Source organism: Scatophagus argus, chromosome 22, assembly GCF_020382885.2.
Source record: "Scatophagus argus isolate fScaArg1 chromosome 22, fScaArg1.pri, whole genome shotgun sequence".
NCBI lineage: Eukaryota > Metazoa > Chordata > Actinopteri > Scatophagidae > Scatophagus > Scatophagus argus.
The window spans coordinates 2,754,054-2,772,183 of record NC_058514.1 but is presented as its reverse complement, the minus strand read 5'-3'; the positions used below and the strand labels follow the sequence as shown (position 1 = coordinate 2,772,183).

Sequence of the window (18,130 nt, the reverse complement as noted above, 5' to 3'; positions counted from 1 at the left end):
CACCCGTCAGAGGGAAGTCAGAAAGTGTAATGTTGTTAGAAAGTATTCAAGCTGAATGTGTTTGCACTGAATGTGTTTGGCATCAGTGGCTAAAATCCAAAAACATTAGTGTCATTCTTCAAGGTCCACATTAGTTGAACTCCCAAATACAAAAGGCTCTCTGTGAAAGGTTAACAGGATCTCTGCACCAGAACCAGGCCTCATGGTAAAACCCAACTGCACCACATTCAGACGTCTCATTTGGGTTTGGCTGATTTTGTCCCGAGCCTCCCATTCTGCAGAGCAAACATTTGCATAACTCCAAAAAACACATCAAATAAAGAGATTTTCTGCGCTGGAGTTTAGCTTTAGTTATTAATATGGATGATATGATATTCCCATCTTTTGCTTTCTGTCTTGATGCTTTAATGGAGCATCACTGGCAGAGGAAGGTTAGACTGATGGTAAAATGGACATGAAAACTATCCCCTGTCAGTCCAAGCTTCATCTTGCCTTGAGGCCTCTTTTCAGGTTCATCTAGTGGACATTTTAAGGGACTGGAGACCAAACAAACCGACCAGTAACAAACAATTTGTGGGCTCCAGCTAATTTTCACAGGCTAATCACAGGAAGGGAAAAGAGATAATTAACCTTTTTCCAGCTGAGCTCATAAAAACATTCACTGTAGGTACACTGAATGGCACCCTTTTTGTTTTTTTTGCTAATCAGATAAAATTCAAATAAGCTGCACACCAACCACCAGCTTTAAGACCTTCTGGAAATCTTAAAATGTCTAAAAAGGCAGCTTGAGTCCTGCTCCACCCAATGAGAGGGGTGCACACACTAGCCTTAGCAATTAAACACACACACAAAATGCGTCAGTCCAGCAGTAGCTGTTAAAAGTCTTTGGTGTCTGTATTTTAAGTTTACTTGATGCATGCAGGGGGAGGAAAAGCATGTTGCAGAGGAAAAAACTTAGAAAGTTAGCGTTAGTTTGTTGCCTGTTGATTGAGGTAAGACATTTTACTTATCCCTGTGCGTGTGTGTGTGTGTGTGTGGGTTTCAGGGTATTATTTAAGGCAGATCCGTCCTGTAACTGACCTTTGGCCTCTCATTCAAAGACTGTGGGTAACTTTATTCTTGTCTCTGGTGCATTTTTCAGGCTTTGTTTTCAATTTGCTGAGGTCTGAGTGTGACCTCTGATTTTGCCTCTGGGCACCTCAAACGTCAGCAGGAAGTTCAGACGGTAAAAACTGCACATTTGAATCTGCTCCCTGTGTTTTAGCGCTAATGGAAGCATGCTGTGAAGTACAGATACCAGCCTTTATCAATGGATTGATCTCAGTCCATTTCCATGATAACCCAGCAGGCTTCATCTGCTGACAAAGAGTGCGATACTGTTTAAATGGATTGCTTAAGTTAAAGAATGAGCTTTTGTGTTTTTGTTTTCATGTTTCTGGTCTGTTTTCATTTGTCACCGTGTGAACAAAGGAAGGGAGCTCTTAATGAAGAATCGACCCATATTTACATGTTGGAAAGTGGCCCAGTTTGTCTTACTGTTTTGAGTAGATCTCAATAGACCAATAAAAGAGCAAAACAAAATGCTTGAGTTGAAAGTTTTAGGGTGTTAGTTGTTATTTAATTTGCATCCTAAAGCTATAGCAACACAAGAGCTTGCAGTTACAAGAAAGAGAACAATATTTAAGGCACAATATCTTAGCATATATACTACAGTAAAAGGGGTGATCAAGAACAAAGCAAATAAGGTGAAAGACAATTTATAATAACAATAAACAGGACAATTAAAACAAAAGATATTTTGATTTTTTTATAGCTTTTCTGTGCCAGTTCCCACTGTTGTCCCTTTCCTTTGCTTCGCTTAAACTGACTATCAAAGCGCTGATTGGCTGTCAACTTTCATTGGGCGTGGTTTAACAAACAGTCTCACCGGTGATTGGTTGGCTGCAGTTTCTGCTCGTAGTGGGCGGGGCCTTACTGTAGCCCGACTGTCACACGGAGTAGTTGAGCCATACATTGAACAGTGTAACGGGATAGGCGTCGTGGAAGTGCAGTAGTTTTATTTGGGGCTTTCTTCGTTATCGTTTTTGAAACTGGCGGGTTGTTAAAAGTTGGTGGATCACCTTCTTAGAAACACATGACAGGAACGCTTTCCCTCAAAAAATGGAAACCTTTAAATGAGTTTTGGGCCATGCCGGTGGAGTAAGGCGGACGTGAGGCAGGGGGATTGGGACGCCGCTGAGAGGATTTCAGAGGAGGAACTCAGTATACACCTAAAACACCAAACCGACGCGAGTCTCGGTCCTTAGCTTGTTTGGAGTTCATTTCAAGCTAACTGCTGTTCAGTTTTGGGGGTTTTGATGCGGTCGAGTTTGAGTCAAGAGGTTTTCTCCGCAAATGACGTGGAATAGCACGATGAGCAGTGGCTACAGCAGCTTGGAGGAGGACTCCGAAGAGTACTTTTTCACGGCCAGGACCTCTTTCTTCAAAAAACCTTCTGGAAAAGTCACAGAGAGCAAGGTAAAGATTAAATAATACCACTTTCTCTCAGGATGAGCTCACTGTAAGCTGTTTGTGTTTTGTAGACAGTTTTTGCTGGGCAAAACAGCGCTGAAATTTGCGGTTGTCTCCCAACGAAGAGGCGTCGCCCAGAACTTCATTAAACAAGCGGTCAAATCAGTATTCCTTAGTTTACTAACAAAAACACACAGGAGGTAGACTGAAATGAAGCTCGTTTATAATTCTTCCTTACTTAAACTTAAATCCGGCACACATAATGCATTAAAAACCCGCACCCATTTAAAGTGAAAGATCACTTTTAGAGTCGGTTCACCTGTTGAGTCTTGCAGCGTTCGCCAGACTAAATCCACTAGAGACGGAGTGGAGCCAGGCCGAATGGGTTGGTACATTGTCCTCTGTAAAGTTGTATTTTTTTTTTAATATTTGAGCTTTGATATCAGCATGTCTGTGACTCACAAAACATGAAATAATTCGAATTGTTTGGCAAGTGCTTGAGCAACGTGCAGCAATATTTGCATGACAAACCGTCTGTGGCTTAATCCCCTTTTGACGGTGTTGACAGGTTCAGCCTACATTGTATTTTACAGTAAGTGTAGAGTTTCTCCCCCACCCTCGTTTGAGCTAGTTGTATCAGTTACAGGTGTCTAAAAAACAAAGGGGCATTTTAAAATTTAAAGGGGTTTAACTCATGGATCTTTAATGTAGTACAGTCTTAAACAGCAAAAAAATCATAAAACACAGAAAAAGGAGACTGTAGTCAGCAGGCCAGTGATTATCACCCCTGGGGACTTGCACAAGCCATTGCAGCCCCAACCTTGTGACCCATTTTGGCTCCAACCCAGATCCCAAACAACCCAAAATAAAATGATGCATTCCAAACTAGATTTTATTTTGTTTGTGAAGTCTTTCCTTACTTGTTTACCGAGAGAATTAAGTCCAGACTGAGTGCAGGATTGAGTTAAAACCAAAGACATTCAGCTTTATCATGTCTGGAACTCCAAAAATTAGGTCACTCTTCAGGTCCTTGACTAAATACTGGTCTGCTCCGGCCTTTAAGTGGCTCTCACTCACGCTGATTCACTTGAACACACATACATGTGTTCACAACACAGGCTCACAGTATCCCTGACAAACACAGCTGGTTTGTTCCACGCTTTGAAAACTCAGCATACTGTAACAGAATTGAGCTATTCTTCTTCCCTGCCCACTTAACGTGTGTGTGTGTGTTTGTGTGCTCGCGCGTGTGTGTCAGCGGTTGCTTGCAGATTCTGCAGCAATGCATGACCCTTCACTTTTCCATCACAGAGCCTCAACACAGGTCCTCATTCCTCATTTCAGAGTGTGTTTGCGATGCACAATGTGGCCCATACAAGAGAGCTGCCAGAGAGGTTGTGACCTGTGGCGTCCTCAACTGGAGACCTGAAATGGGACCCTGGCAACTGTATGGTGGTTTCCCACATGCCAACAGTAATTACAAGTAGAGACGGCATGCGTCCTTTGGGGAAAAATGTGTGGGACTGCTGTGTAAAATTACTGGTTCTGTATTGGAAAAATGGAAGGTTATTGTGAGAGATGATTTGTATTTATGTTTACCGCTGAGTTGTACAGAGGCAGTAATGGACTGACTAAAATACTGCAGTTGTCTAAGGTTGGGACATCTCGGGAATGGCTACATTTTACCTCCAGGAGGGGCGACTGAATGTGATTCCAGCTGGGCATTAATTACAGCGGCTCCTAGCAGGAGAGGAGACATTTTTCATTAAGGTGCCAGGCTGTATGAGAGAGTGAAGCTTAATGAGCTCCAGTGTAAACACAGAGAGATGGAGGACAAACACAAAGACAGACAGGCCGATGGGACATAAACTAATTCTGGATGGTCGAACAGGGAAATGAGATGTTAACAGTCTGGCCAGAAGAGAATTTATCCCCATATCCCTCACACACACACACACACACACACACACACACACACACACACACACACACATTCTCACCCCCACTCGCCCACCCATCCACCTTTTCAGTGTATGAATGGTGTTTCTGTTGGGAAATGTCACGCTGACCGGTGGGTCTGTGTGTCTCATGAAAAAAAAAACCACTTGGTAATGGTAATCCCACCCAACCCCCCGGACACACACACACACACACACACACGGCGGACAGCTAAAGCAGCTCATCTTCAATTCAGACCATCGTCACAGACTGTGGGCTTACTGTGGTGCGTTCACCATCTTTCTGCCTGCAGACACACTTCCTCTGACACTGAATTAGTTTCAACAACAATAACGAAATGTCTTGACATTATTTTAAACAGGCTTTAGAAAGTACCCAAATAACCTCCAATAATGCATCAGCATGCATGGGGATGGATAGGAAACACACACTTGACAGGTCGCCAGTGTTACTTTAAGGCTAGTAAAGCAGTTTATTTCATTTTTGAGTGTTATCATAATGAGCCCTCATGGAGTCATGGGTTGACGCTGCCGTGTGCTTTGGCTGTGCACAGCTGTGCTTGTCTGTATGTCTCTCGTTAACATGCTGCAGAACATTTAATATAGTTTTTCTTTGACAGTGCTTGTGTTGTGCCCGTGTAATGGACGGACGTCAGCAGTTGGTTTCTCGCTTACCGAGGTCAGCTGATCATGAAGGAGTTAGTACACGGTAGAGTAGGGTATCGGGAGATGTTGATTATGACTGAAAGTGGTGAAGAATCTTCTAAACCAGACATACATAAAGAAATTCTGCTTTGAATTCGACTTACTGTTTCCTGAAAGTGAAGACATCACTGTATGGATTATATGTGTACAGTAGTATAAATACTAGTAGTATATATACACAGTTGTATATATGGCAGTGCTCGAAATTGTGGCCAAAGTCTGCAAAAGATTTGAAAAGAATAAAACCCTGCAGAAAATAGTTAACTGCAGTGAGGAAGTTTGTTGATTAAGAATTTCCTGCAGCGTGATATAACAAATGTGCATATTTGATGCCACAAGTCGCAGCCAATCAGGTAATTGCAGTTTGACCTCGTCGTATCTCAGAGAGTTGAGGGCGAACAGCGTTGACCCCGTTGCCCTCTCGGTGCATCAGTCGTACCAATCCTCAAGGCTGAATCCCCAGCCTTTTAAATCAGCTTATGATTCCAGCAGCATTAACGTTGGTCCATCACCGCGGCGTCACGCGTCCACGAGACCGCGTCCAGTCTGCTACAGGAAGTGGTACTTCCTCACAAGTCGAGCAGTCGGCTTTGAGTCAAAAACCGCTCCGGCTGAATTTCAAACCAGAGCTCCCAGTAAAACAAGTGAAGCTCAGACTGGGCGCACACTCCCACAGCTGATAGGTTTGTGGCGCGGTGTGTTTTTACCTGACCGCGCCCTGCAGTCCACTCCAGGTGTGTCCCATTAGGCTCATTTCTGTTTGTATTTTAAGATGCATTGACAGTCATTTCATGCTTCCAGTTCGACCAGTCTTAAGTTTATCTTTCATGGGAATTTTTTTGGAAAACCCAGCATGCATTAAAGTGAGGTCATTTTTTGCTGCTTAGCAACCATCTCAACTATCTTATCAGTCGCTGTGGGAAAAGCACCTTATGGTTTTTATCTTCAAGGACAGCAGATAGGCAGACTGATTGCTGCAGTGCTGGACAGATACAGATCTTGTCTTTATCTCTATTTGTTTTTCCCTCTCTGACCAGTTTATTGTTTGTGCCAGCAGCAGCGAACTTTGCCACATTTTGCAGACTTTGTACATTGTTTCACCTGTAAACCGAATCTGTTTATCATGCAGCCTTTCAGTATTTTGTGTTTGGTTTATTTTTCATCTCCTGTTGAAGTGTGTCCAAAGATTTCTGGGCTGCGGCTCCTTTTATAAAGAAACAGTGTCCGCTTTTTGACCGCTTGTTTCTGGTCAGTCTTTGACAGCTACTGAGAAAAGTCATTTGTGAGAGCACTTAGAGACATCATTGGGAAAAATAAATGAGCTCAGTCATACAATGTATGATGTGGAATAACCAAACTTAGTTTAAAATTTGGCAGAAAATAGTGTTCAGGACTCTGTCACTTATAGATAGCCAGTTTGTTACCAATAAATGATGCAGTGAACGTGTAATCAGTGTGTATTCCTGCAGCGGAGAGACAACATTTATTTTTTATTAAAAGACCAGCTTTGTTGAATCTGATGTTGTCTTTTCTGTCCTCATGGACACGTGAATCCAAATCCGTCCTTTCTCACATTTCTCCCTCTCTAGATTTCCTTCCTGTGTCTGTCCAACCTCACCCCTCTCCCTCACCCCTCCTTCCCCATCTCTCTCTCTCTGTCCTCCCTTCATCCTGGTTCCTTTTCCATTGTCATGTCACTTCCCGGCTGTCAGCTCTCCATCCTGTTCTCTCAACAGCAACGAGGCCACCCGAGTCTTGTTATTTAGTAACTGGAGCCAGAATTTTTGATTATTTTTTTTTTCTTGTTGCATTTACTTGAAACCACCATGCAAAGGTAACAAAGTTGAAAACCTGATTCCTGACTCTTACTGCTGACACAGTTTGCACTCGTGCTGCTTGTGCATGTTGATGTCAGCGTTTATAATCTGGAAAACATTCGGTATTAGCTTTACCTTGGCAGCAGCCTTCTGTCTGACATTGTGGCTGTAAGCCTGCGAGTTCAGATCTGAGACAGTCTGAGCTGAGCCGTCCTTGGCTGTCGTTGAACCTTAATAAAGATTGTTAGATTAGACCCATGACCCACCAAGTTTTGTAGCTCTCTTAAAAGCTGAAAAATGAAGCCTCCGATCTGGGGGACCCAGTTCCATGATGATGTTTATTGAAAACCGTGAGAGCCAAAGAGGATTTCACAAGAGTCCGTCCTCAGTCTGTGATTGCAGCTTCCTCTGTTGCGGTGTCCTCTGCCGCCGCAGGTTGGTTGTCTGGTAGATCAGGCATCATGTGAGCGACGGTGTGTTTGTGTGTCTCATGTGAATTAAAGTTGTGTTTAAAGTTTTTCAGTCAGCCTTTTCAGTGTTTAGACTCACAACACTGCCAAGCCAACCATAAACACCAGACTTTAGTGTGGGAGATTCCTGTCTCTTTCATGTTTGTGTGTGTGCTCGCGGATACGTGAAACTTGATCAACCAGTTGCTGAAAGCTGAAGGCCTTTACATTTTGCAATTTTAATGAACCAGAACCTTAAGTTGGAGGTTCCAGGTTAAAGAAAGTTGTTGTTCTGCGAGTTTTTGTTCTGCAAGAACACATTTAGGAAATGTGTTTTCAGTATTATTTAGTGTTGCAGTGTAGTATTGACGTGTTTTACTACACAGTGCCGTCAGTCTGTAGTAAACCTGTGGGTGAACTTTGTCTCAACCCGCCTAGAAGAGCGTCAGCAGGCACACTTTCTTCTGCATTTTTTGGGTTTTCTTCATGGTTTAAATGCTGCTTCTTTAAACTTTTGAACTTTAACTTTAGCCGTGTGGCTCCAGGGATGACTTCAAGTCTTCTGGGTCCCCGACTTTGGTCCAGACTGGAATATTTCAGTATTGTCTGAATGGATTACCAAGACATGTGCGCCAGACATTCATGCTTCCAAGAGCAGGACTACTTTGCTTTTTGGCCAAATATCTTCACAACTAATGACATCCCCATCTTCTGTCTGAAGAAAAATCCCTCCTGTGTGGTGCTAGACAATGTTACTCAGCAAGAGTCGTGTTGGAAAGCTTTTTCTTAACCCACAAGACTTTCATTTTGAGTTTTAGGTTAGTTTGATGATGTGATAACGGCTTCAGAGGCCGCCCTCGTACTTCAGTAAAAAATAATGTAAAGCTTGCTTCCCTGCTTGGCGCTTCAGATATCAGCCAGTGGTTAAGTTGTGTATGTTAGGCGCCTCGTTGCTTCGTCTCTGCTGGCTGTCTGCAGGTTACATAAAGCTTTTTATGAGGCTCTTTTGCCTTTCCCCACTCCAGCACTCGGCTTCTCCAAAGGAAACATAAGTGGGATTGTTCTCAACTGCGCGGCCCTCGCTATCTCTTCAAACAGAACCGGAGTGCTTTTATGCCTGGAAACACACACACACACACACACACACACACACACACACCTCCAGCACAGCAGTGGGCTGTGTTGTATAATAAGATAAATCTGCCTCTGAGAGGAACCACCTGCGTCATGGAGAATATGAGGTGTTTGTCAGGACTGTTTGAGAGAGAGAAAAGAGAACGATAGAAAGAGTGGATACTCATAAGGATGCATTCAAGTTACACCATACTGACCTTTAATGGCTTAGCAATAAAAATGCCATCTGATCTGTGTCTTTGACCCTTGATGTGGTGGTGATTTTAATGGAGAATTCATCACTATTTTTTTCTGGTGGAACTCACGCTGGGTATTTTTAACTTAACTCTGACGTTTTATGGACTGTAAACGATCCAGCCAGTGAAAATAACCATTAATAACTGTAATATATAATTATCCAGTCCGGCTCGTGTGAGCAGGTCACGGCCCTGAAGCTCATCAACGCTGCTTTAAACAGATTCTCTGCTCCAGACGCTCTGAACAGGTGGTCAAGTGGTTTCCTCCTCCATCTTAACGTGAAGAAACTGACCACGCGTAGCTTCGTATCACAGGGTCAAAATGCACCAGACGAGAGGTTGGAACCTACTTTGAACCAGTTAATTGTGCAATTTAAGATCACTGAAAGCTTTTCTACTTTTCTGTCCACTATCTCGCTCTCTGAGGTTTTCACTGCCTGCTAGCCCTGCCACGGCTAATTACACTCCCTCAGATGTATCAGTGACATTAAGGACTGGCGTTGTCCGCTTCCACAGATCTAAAACATGACACCAAAGTGTGTGACAGGACGCAGCTCCACCCAACTATCAGCTTTTCTTTTAGACGAAACCATGTAGAAAAAGTATTTCTTCCCCAGACTGCAGTATGTTTCTCCTCAATAAATTCTCTCTTATTTAAAAAAAGCAGTTAATCAAAACAGCTCCGCATCAGTTCAGCAGCGGTTCTGCTGGTGAAAACATGTAATCATTTAGGTCTGCTTGTGGAGAAGCGAGTGGGCCTTTCAGCCCAGCCGTCTTCTGTGTTTACGCGATCAGTAATGAAGCGTGTGCCGGTCGGTCTGGTTGCTGTTGCCTCGACGCTCTCTGTGAGCTGTGCCGTCGCATACCGGCTTCCAGTCAGGAGCTCATCTGGGAGCAGTTTCAGAGCGGCTGTGATCTCCGGGCCGCCATTATCGCCAAACCACAGCGTGCTTTTGTGGGGAGAAAGTGAGAGTCGAGTGATGATAAATGAGAAGGCGGGTTCACGGTCAGTGTGTGTCTCTGTGTGTGTGTGTGTGTGAAGACGTTTTTGGAGGTTTGCAGTTTTGGTGTGACAGTTGGTTGAAGGGTGAATATCACATGTACCGGTAAACATTTTTGTTTTCTACATGGACGGTCGCAGTCAATGAAGTCCAGAAATGTCAAACAAGTATTTGACATAGTTTAGAAAATATTGTCTCCGTTGACCTTTTGTCCTCCAGAGGTGACCGAGAAGTTTGTTTTCAGCTGTGCAAAAAAAAGAAATATAAAGGAAAGTTTGTTTCACAGCTGAAAAAATCGATTAATTAACATAAAATTCATTTTAACACTTTTGAGTTATCAGAAATTACTGATGATGATGATTTGCTCTGGTGCTTCATTGGCTCTGAAGACGTTTAACGTTAGGATGAGAAAAGTTCATTTAAATGGGATTTTAACCCGTTTTGTAAAGTAGGACAAAGTGAAATGTTTTCATAACAATAAAAATTCCTTGTAAAAACCAAAACAGACTATATTGGCATCTCATTATAATGAGAAAATACATCATAATAACATGAAATTATCTGGTTCAAACTGAGGGACTGTGCTACTGCATGAGCATCGTGGGATCATGGGAGTTGTTGTCTTTATTATCAAAGTTTAAATCAGATTATGTTTGGTGACGTTTACTGATGCTGCTTTACCTGCAGATAAAATTACAGGTTTTAACACTTGGATTTAACAATTGGAAACGTTTGGGACAACGTAAGACACAATTCAACAACAACAACAAAAACACGAGGCCAAGTTTTTTAGCGATTTTTAACGTGAAAATGTTAAATATTATGTGCTGGAGGCAGTTGAGTTGCTCTCTGCTGCTGAATAGGTGCTGCAGAATCGGCGCCGAGTGTTCAGAAATAACGTGAAACAGTCCTGCTGGTGTGTCTTCGCAGTAAACCACGTTCCACACACCCGACTCATCACACCGTAACACGCCTAATGTTGGCTTTATGCACAATGACGGCATATCGACTCACACACATCACAAATTAAACCATCATGCTGTGTGTCATTAGGTGTTTCATGTGACACTTTGAAATGGAGCAACAGTCCAGAACTCGCTGTTCTCTCTCTCTCTCACACACACACACACACACACACACACACACACACACACACACACAGAGTTTCAACCAAAACCCCTCAAGGTCTGCGGGCTGCGGCTGCTCGTTATGTTGATGTTAAGGTTCAGCTCACGGCGGCTGAATATCATCTGTGTTTTGGCTGACTTTGTGTGTGTGTGTGTAATGACTGTAATGTCAGTCAGGTAAGCTGCATCACCTCAGCTACAATGGAAAATCCCTTTGAACAGTCTGAACACACACACACACACACACATCTCACAGGTATTGTTTCTCTTGTTTCCATTATCAGACCCCACACAGACACACCCGCCTTTCACATCCTCGCTGTGGCCGTTGTGTAACAGCAGTGAGTAGTACTACTGCGATACCACATCGGGTAACTTAACACTCGTCTCACACGTGCTGTGAATCCTCCGAAACACCTGGTGGTCGCCACAAGTCCGACGGAAAAGACGACCCAGCAGAAGCAAAACTGCGGTTGCGGTGTAGCAGATTGCACACTGTGGGTGTGTTATTTAGTGTATGATGGGACAGGGCTGTCATGTGGGCGGAGTCTCAGACTGCGTGAAGGCCATCCAGTAATAAAGTTGTCATATATGAATGATGGCTCGTTGCTCCATCGCTTCCTGTCTGACTCACGGCGGCTCTCGTTATCACCCATTACCAGCATTTTGTTTGTTTGGCTTTTGCTCTTTTGGCCGAAGGTCTTCAGTGAACGTTCACCTGGTCAAACGAGCGTAACGAGGCTGTTCCTCACGTGACCGTCGTTGGTGTGGGACTTCCCGCGGTGTTGAAGCTTTGTAACAAACACGAATCGTATGGAGTCCTTTTAGTTTCGCTAAGTTTTAAAGCCTCGAGGCTTCGCCGCAGGCCCGTGTGGGCACGTGGCTGCTCGTGCTCATTGCTGTAAACAGTGTGTGCATACAGCTGACGTCTTGTAATTAATTGATTAGTCTTGTGACAGAAAATGGTTGAATGTAAAGCTGCTTTGATTTGTCAGTTAGTTGATCGGTCTGTTGACAGAAAAGGAGTTCGATGATGTGCTTTGATTGTGTATTAATCCCTGAAGTTGTTTTTTTTCAGATTAAATGCCACAAAAGTGAATGTCTGCTGCTTTTCTCAGTCATCTGTGACAATAAGTTGAATATTGAGGCTTTGGAACTGAGTGTCAGTGTCTTTCACTGTTTTGTTGAAAAAGTATTCAGCAGGTATTCATTCGTCGCAGTCCTAATCGACAACATTTTTTTATTGCCACATATTTGTTTTATGACATTTATCTTCCAGTCCAAACAATCTCTGATTCCTGCCTCTCAGACATGACAATTTCCTATATATGTTATTTATCTCAAGCTATTTTTTTCACTCTTTTCTGACATGTTATTAGACCGAACGATGAAAGATTACCGTGAAACATAAGGTTTTATTGTATATTGTAGCAGTTTATTAGCTGAAGCAAACAGCCATAAGCTGAAGCTCTGTGTGCTTGTGCTGAATGTGCTGCAGTTTTCTCTTGGCAGAGGAAGTGTGGCTTATTGTTGCCTCACCATCCTCAAACACACACACACACACACACACACACACACACATGCCTTCGCTGCCTCCCTGCAAGGTCAAAACCATGAAGTTTCATAATCTTAAGCCACACACGCTTACTCACTCCACACACACACATCTGCAGAGCACACACCTCGCTCGGCCTGTTGCTCAATGCTTCTTGTGTTAACTTATAGAAAGACTTTCTTTTTACCTTTTACTGTTTGGATTTGGAAATCTTCTGACTTGAGGGACAACTGTAAATCACACATGAACTCTGTTTGTGTGTGTGTGTGTGTGCAGGGTCTTTCCCCAGTATGCAGCTGCCCTAATGAAAGCTATTTCTCAGTGTAATGAGAACATTTCCCAGCAGGCAGTCAGCAGTGGCTCCAGTGTGAGCTGACGGTCGACGTGGTTGGACAGCGTCGTGTTTTTAAAGCTACGTTTACCTCCAAAACAACCAAAGTCAAACTGCACGACTGGCAGCTCGGTGTGAAAAGTGTCACGACCAAAGATAGAAAAGGTTTTAATTCATTCAATTAGGTCTCTCTTGCTTCCTGGCTATCGTTTTCACATCCTCATTCTTCACTTCCAATCAGTCCTTTTGTTCTTTTGCTCCTCCTTCGACTTATTTTTTCTCTTTCTTCCTCATCCTTCTTCCTCCCTCTCCACCTTTAGTTTTTTCCCTCCCTTCTAGGCCTGTGTATCCTTTTTTTAAAATCTTTGTCGTGTTTTCACTTGTCTTTTCCTCTCCGTCTTTCTCCTATTTGTTGCTGTTGGCGAAGGTCTTGATCTCTGGGTGGTCTCCACCCCCCCACCCTGGTGGACTCGTTGTGGTGCCCTCTCTGGGACTGTGTGACACTGTGTGTCCTGTACTCTGCTGTCCATGTTGTACTTACTGGACCACATGCAGACAGGACTGCAGCCTGAGCGTCAGCAGTCCACTTTGGTTTGTGTTGAGCCGGGCCTCCCGTCTCCATGTGGTCCCGCAAGTTTAGTCTGCAGGTTTTACTTCTCCTGTTTGCAACGACAATAGTGCGATTGTTCTTCTGAGGAAAAAGACGACTTTTTACTTTGAGGACAGCACTAATATGATGATAAATAAGAGTAACGAGAATACAGTCGCAGCGTATTAGCAGCTTATATTCACTTTTAAGAGAGCGTTTGGGTCTTTTCCAGGTTTTCCAGGTTTGTTCAGGATTTTGTTTAGTACATACTGTGGCAGGATGTTTTATATATATTTATGAAGTCCGTTTTGAACTTTCTTGAAATTAATTACGAAGTGCTAGACAGTAATAAACTTGGATGAAGAAAAAATGATAACAAAATATACACAAACTGCATCAAAATATTGTAATCTCTCCAAAATCTGCCAATGCCAGTAATTATAGCAGTATTTCAGCAAGCCAGTGTTGGCTCTGCTGACATGTTGATCAGGCCGTAGCTTGTTTGGTTTACTGCTTAGCTGATCAGTGCTATCGACGAGGAGCTGAACTGACACTGAACTGATCCTTACAAGATACGAGTCATCAGCAGTCAAATGTTGCCTGCTTTCTATTCCTTTTTCTAAATGACTGTTGATATGGTTTTTCTTACAGCCAATCACCACAAGCGTCCTTGGATGTAATGCGAGGCGTGGTGGGCATATGGACGCTGTGGTGGAGTCTGGTGTGTTTGAGGACAGCTGTGGTTAGTGAACAGCTCATGTTATGACTGGCACTGCGTTACAGAGACGGAGAGATCTATGAGAGGCCTGAACGTCGCTGTGCTGTCGCTGTGCGAGCGTCCTTTGACCCTGAGCTGACGGTGTGTTCATGTCCATTAGCTGGTCTGTCATGCAGAAGAGGTGTGAGCCCTTCCACTTGTACAGCATTTACATTCATGTGGCGCTGCGTGTGTGTGTACACATTAGTGCAGGAATGCTGGGAGGAAAGGTGTGTCTGATCTCGACTTCCCTCCATGGACTTGACAGGAAGTAACAGCAAAAGGGAGGGGGGGTGAGGGTGAGGAGGTTAGGAAAATGGACGCAAGAAAGAATGGAAAAAGAAAGTTGATCCAATATGGAGGAAAATAAAAGGCAGGCTCTACAGGAACTGATTCAGGCTGTGGGAACGTTTTGGGAAAAGTTTCAGATCCTAAAATTCCAATAGTTTCCAAGGAAGTTTTGCAGAATGAAACAAGTAAATTGGTTGTAATTAGACGTAAAGGTGCGAGTTGATGCAACAATGCAAAAAAAAAGAAATCAGAGTCCGTTAATCAATTATCCAACTATTTTGATAATCAGCTAATCAATCGTATGAGTTGCTTTTCAAGCAAAAATGTGAAACAGATGCTCCTTTTGCTTTGGGTTTTGGACTGTTGGACAAAAGAAGCAGTTTGACGAGAAAGAATAATCAGTAATCAGTAAGTCGCTTTGGTTTAACTCGCAGCTGGTGAAACTAACCACAACAGTCTCTGATCTCTGTTTTCTCTTTCATTAGTCCCAAATGAGATCAGCAAACTCTAAAGAAAATAACTGACCTGTAAACTAAAGATTTTGTCAAAATCATATGAAGCATTGCAGTATAATCAGCAGAACTTCCTTGTTAATCGTTTGCTAAATTAGACGACCTTTGCTCTGAACGTACAGCAACACATGCTGGAGCTCAGAGGGAAAACACACGAGCACAGAAATAAAATGTCGTTCTCTTCGTCCTGTTAAAATGTAGGTTAGGTTCAGTTAGCGCTGTGTTTAGTCTGCCTGGGACACACACACACACACACACACACACACACACACACACACACACACACACACACACACACACACACACACACACACACACACACACACACAGATAGTGATGTCATCTATTTACCTGCCTGTGGATGCAGACGAGCGTGACTGTGCTAAACAAAGGCAGGAATGCTGCAGGTGTTTGTGATTTTTTCCCTTTTCTCTCACACACAGTTAGACTAAACTCCCAGAGTTACTCTTGAGGCGGCTGTAAGGGAACAGGGACGCTCTGACATGGAGATAAAACTTGTGTTGACCCCCTCCCCCCTCCTTTGTCTGCTTGTCTCTGTTTTCCTGTAGCTCTTCTTTTTCTGTCTCATCATTTTTAAGCTTTAGTCTTTAGTCTTTCTCTTCTGCTTTTTGTTCAGTGGTTCCTGGCAGCTCCGGTTCCACAGCAGAGTTTGTTCTGCTTTTTAATGCTGTGTAATGTGGAGACAGGAGACTCGATTGCTCTTTAAACACTGGATCATATATACCTGAGAATTATTTTTCCTGTTCTACAGCATAACACGATTAACTTCTGGCTCGTTTAATAAAAGCGAGCAGCATCACATTTCGTCCCTCATTAGCATTCAAAGTGTCATTGAAACATAAAACATTTTACTGGTGTGGCCTGTGAGAATCCGGTTCAGTTCTCAGTTATAGGAACTCATCTTCCGTCTCTGTCTTTTCCCTTCTGTCCTCCTCTTTCTTGGGTGGGAGGACTCGCTGTGCTCTGAAATGGGAACATGACCTCATTGTGTTGTAGCTCCGCTGTGCTCTGCTTCTCTTGTTTGTTTGGACTTGGTTGCTCTCACCCTCCCAGTTCCTCTTAACCCTCTCCGTCCAGGCCGTCACACCGGCTGGACTGGACACGCAGCGATTCTGTTTGCCATAAAAAGAAAACTTTATCAACTGCTCCATTAATCCAATATTAATACATATGTACACATGAAAAATAAAACATGACCTTGTTGAGTAATTGGCCTGTCATAAGCCCCGCCCCTTCGTTTCAGTGCACCAGTCATAGCCAAGGCTCAAGCTGTTTGTTGATAAACTGATTCATGAAGCAACAGAAGATAAAGCTGCAGCTGTTTTAATCATCGGTTAACCATTTGATTCGCTTCTCGGGCAGCTTCTGCTAAATTTCTTCATCTTTCATCGAAGCAAAGCGAGTGTGTTTATTTGAACGTGTGGTGTTGGATGATGCTTGTTGTTAGCGTGTTTTAATTGTTTTAGGTTTAGTTGCCTGAGTTACCAAGGGGAGTGTGTTGATGTTTCTGCATTTTGATTTGACCACAGTCATTTGCATTTTTGGCTTAAATTAAGAGGAATTGGAGTGTAAAAACTAATTCTGGAAAGTTGATACCAGAAGACAACAAATTCATAAATCCAGTAATGTTACTCTCAGCGCCCACTGGGTTTCGCTTTTGACGACACACACACACACACACACACACTGCACAATCATGAGAGGAAGGGAGTGCCTCCCCTCTGTCTGTCTGTCTGTGGAAGATAAGATGACAGGTAATCTCCTTACCTGTCACGTCCTGGTAATAAGCTTTGACTCACCTGACCTGGTCTTAAAGTGAAGACTGAATGTGGAAAAACCACTCGGGTCAAACTTGACACGTCATGATACTCAGCTTTAGTTGTGGAAATTTCAGAAATAAAAGAAGGAATCTGAGTCTTTGTCAGAGGTGGAAGGTAACTGAGGAGGTACTTTTGTCAGTGTTTCTGTTTTGTGCTGCTTTACGCTTTGCACCGCTGTGTTTCAGAGGGAAGTATCTTATTTTTACTGTGCTGTATTTACTGGTTAGAGTTACTGGTTTAGATCAAATAAAACCCACATGATCAGCTTATCAAATTGTGTTAAAGATAAAGACAACTTGTTAAAGATTAAACCAGCGGCTGCTGTTTAGACGTCTTGAGAGTTGTTCAACTTTAATTTGAAAAACTGTCACACTGTCACAAGGTCACATTGTGAGACGTTTCACTTCTGTTCGTCATCTCATGACCCCTCAGGTTTTACCATGTGACCCTATGAAGGGGCCCGACCCTCAGGTTGGGAAACCCTGGACTAAACATTTTTTTCTGAGGAGAAATTTTCAGTAAAGTACCTTGACTTGTAATCCAGTGCTTATTGGATGAGAGTGCTTGTCCCGCCTCACCTGAGCTGTGGCTGAGCGGGTTTGTCGGGGTGTCCTGCACGTCCTCCTTTAATCCTGATGAGTCAGTGTCTGTTTGTGTCAGGCCGGCAGACGGGTCAGCACCACTCAGGTGTCAGGAAGTGGCTTCAGGTCAGGCAAATGAATGTGCTGTACGCAGCAGTGTGGGCTTTGAGTGACACACACATCCACGTTTTGGTTTTTTTTTGCTCAGCTTATGATCCCATTTAAGTTTTCTAATAAAATCTAAAACAGATACGTGAAAGATGTCTGTCACTGACACTCATTGTTTGAGATGTGCAGGATTGATCACCTCGTTTTAAATCTAATCTGAACTTTGTGAGTGCACTCAGTTCACTTCATCTCGGACACACACTCATTTCTCAGAGGTGTAAAACAGTGGACACGACGACGTTAGAGTGTGTGTGTGCAGTGTTTGCTGTATTGGCACCTTGTCTTTCCTCGAGCAGTGTGTGTTTTCCATATAAGGGTGTATGCGCCTTGAAAGCCTCCCTGGATTCTGCACTGTGTGTGTGTGTGTGGTTTTTAATAGATGTAGTGCAGGGCTGCGTTATGCCCATGTAAGCACACACTACACTGCAGACCTTTTATGACAAAAATGGTTTAATTTCACAATGATGAGGCAGAGAAAAGCCTCAAGTCCTCACATCACAGAAGCTGAAACCTGCCGGCTTTAATTCACTTCACTTTATGTTGATTAATTCTGTGTCTGATTGATTA

The 18,130-nt window shown here is 43.3% G+C and overlaps 1 protein-coding gene across 2 annotated transcripts in view; it reads left to right on the top strand.

Moving 5' to 3' along the window:
• The window catches only part of rassf3 (Ras association domain family member 3), a 52,730-nt gene that overhangs the window by 22,970 nt on the left and 11,630 nt on the right, over positions 1–18,130 (top strand). Inside the window, exon 1 of one of the 2 annotated variants that reach the window (XM_046378661.1) lies at positions 1,825–2,517. The exons of the other annotated variant lie outside the window; for it this stretch is intronic. Within the exon in view, the coding sequence (XP_046234617.1) occupies positions 2,395–2,517 (123 nt within the window). The 5' untranslated portion in view covers positions 1,825–2,394. Of the gene's footprint in view, positions 1–1,824; positions 2,518–18,130 lie in introns of those variants that run through there. 2 annotated transcript variants of the gene reach the window in all.